The sequence below is a fragment of the Gossypium raimondii genome, chromosome 1, assembly GCF_025698545.1.
Source record: "Gossypium raimondii isolate GPD5lz chromosome 1, ASM2569854v1, whole genome shotgun sequence".
Classification (NCBI taxonomy): domain Eukaryota; kingdom Viridiplantae; phylum Streptophyta; class Magnoliopsida; order Malvales; family Malvaceae; genus Gossypium; species Gossypium raimondii.
The window spans coordinates 1,840,464-1,842,206 of record NC_068565.1 but is presented as its reverse complement, the minus strand read 5'-3'; the positions used below and the strand labels follow the sequence as shown (position 1 = coordinate 1,842,206).

General features: G+C 34.5%; 1 protein-coding gene across 1 annotated transcript; it reads right to left on the bottom strand.

Annotated features, from left to right (window-relative positions):
- Positions 1–616: 616 nt before the first annotated feature.
- LOC105787147 (transcriptional regulator SUPERMAN) lies at positions 617–1,520 on the bottom strand. Its single transcript, XM_012613591.2, has 2 exons — positions 1,339–1,520; positions 617–1,246 (listed from the first exon to the last, which is right to left on the bottom strand). The coding sequence occupies exon 2, from the start codon at positions 1,239–1,241 to the stop codon at positions 621–623; it is 621 nt and encodes a 206-aa protein (XP_012469045.1). The 5' UTR covers positions 1,242–1,246; positions 1,339–1,520; the 3' UTR covers positions 617–620.
- Between the last annotated feature and the right edge of the window lie 223 nt (positions 1,521–1,743).

Below are 1,743 nucleotides of genomic sequence, written 5' to 3'. Positions count from 1 at the left end.
CGAAAATTTGATACCTTTGCAAAGTTTCACTTGGCTAGTATTTTATGCAAGTATTACCTTTTTTTTACTTTCTCTAAGCATTTGATAGTGTTTTAGAAAGTGTATTCGTGTTTTTGGTAACCTCATACCTCAATATTCGAGTTTTACTAGCAATTTCAATATCGATTCAAATTAGATTTATTTAATCCAACCTTTATATTTTATATTTAAAATATAATATTTTGAGTAAATTAAATAAATTAAATTTTTTATCGAAAAAGAAATTAAATATTAATACAGTTTCAATATTCGAGTTTTACTACTAGTTTCAACTCTTTTATTATTAAGTACACAATTAACGTAACAAGTGAACCCATCACACCAATAATATTCATACAAAATCGAAATAACTCTTTTTCTCGGAATAAAAAAAAGAATTATGGATGCTAAAACTCGAAGTTAATCGGATTAAAATCTTAGGTCAAAAACAAGATTTATGAAGTCAAACAAAAAAGCATGCTTAGTTTATACACTACTACTACATGGTAGATTGATGCTGAAAGTATACTAATACATTCATCCATTATATATATATATATATATATATATATATATATATATATGCAGCACCATTTGATGAACTATGAGTACCCCAATCGAAGTTCCAAGTCCAAATCTTGCTTAGAATCATTAACCAAACCAATCTCCAAGTCCAAAGTTACATAATCTTTAAGTTCTTTAACCCCAAGGATCGGTCTCGAGCCGAGGCTACTATGACGGTCTCTTTCCACCCCTTTACGCGAATCAGAGGGTTTCGAGTTCAAAGGGTCGATGAAGAGCCATTTCTTGGCCGGAGACAGTGATGGAGATGGAGGAGGGAATGTAGAAAGAGTAAGAGAAGATGGAGGGGAAAAATTAGGGTTAGGGTTAGGGTTAAGGTTAAGGTTCAAAAAAGGGGGCTGACCGTGGTGATGATGATGGTGGTCTTTTGGTGGTGGTGGTGGTGATTGTCTTAGCCTAGCTCTGTCCCTTCTATGAACATTCATATGACCACCTAAAGCTTGAGCTGACCTAAATTCCCTTTTACAAAAGCTACAAGTGTAAGATCTAGGCGGCCATGAAAACCCAGATAGATAATCTTCTCCTCCACTACCAAAACCCTGATTATTACAGCAGCTCCATGGTGATGATTCCTTAACATTGGTGTTTCTTTTTCTGTAGCAGCTTGTCTGGTCTTTAATGGCTGCTGTCTTCCTCTCCATTGATTCTAGTAAACATAAACAAAAAACAGTCATAGATATCAAAGAATCAAAAGAATCCCATCCCTCATAAAATTTAAAAAAGTAAATGAACTGATACCTGTGAGAGAGAAAGGTGGTGATGATGATGATGGGTTTTTTCTTGGGAGGGAGGGAGTTGAGAAAAAAGAAAGGTGAGTTTAAAGCTTAGCAAACAAACAGGCCATCAAATTCTAAGCGAGAAAGGTGAAAATACCATTGGAGGGTATCCCATCTATATGTTAGGTCACCACTTACTATATAGGGAACCTCGTCCTCCCATGTTTTTGCCTTTTTTCCAATTTAAGAAATTAATAATCTCAATCTACTATTTTATGTTTAAAAATAAAAAGGAAAATGAAAATTGTTGAAATTTTAACTACTGTTTTTCGATTAGAGAGAGACGATGATATGAGTTTTGATGATGGACACCTTACAATGTAAAATATATAAACAGCAATGGGGGAGGGGGGGGACCTGGCCAGGT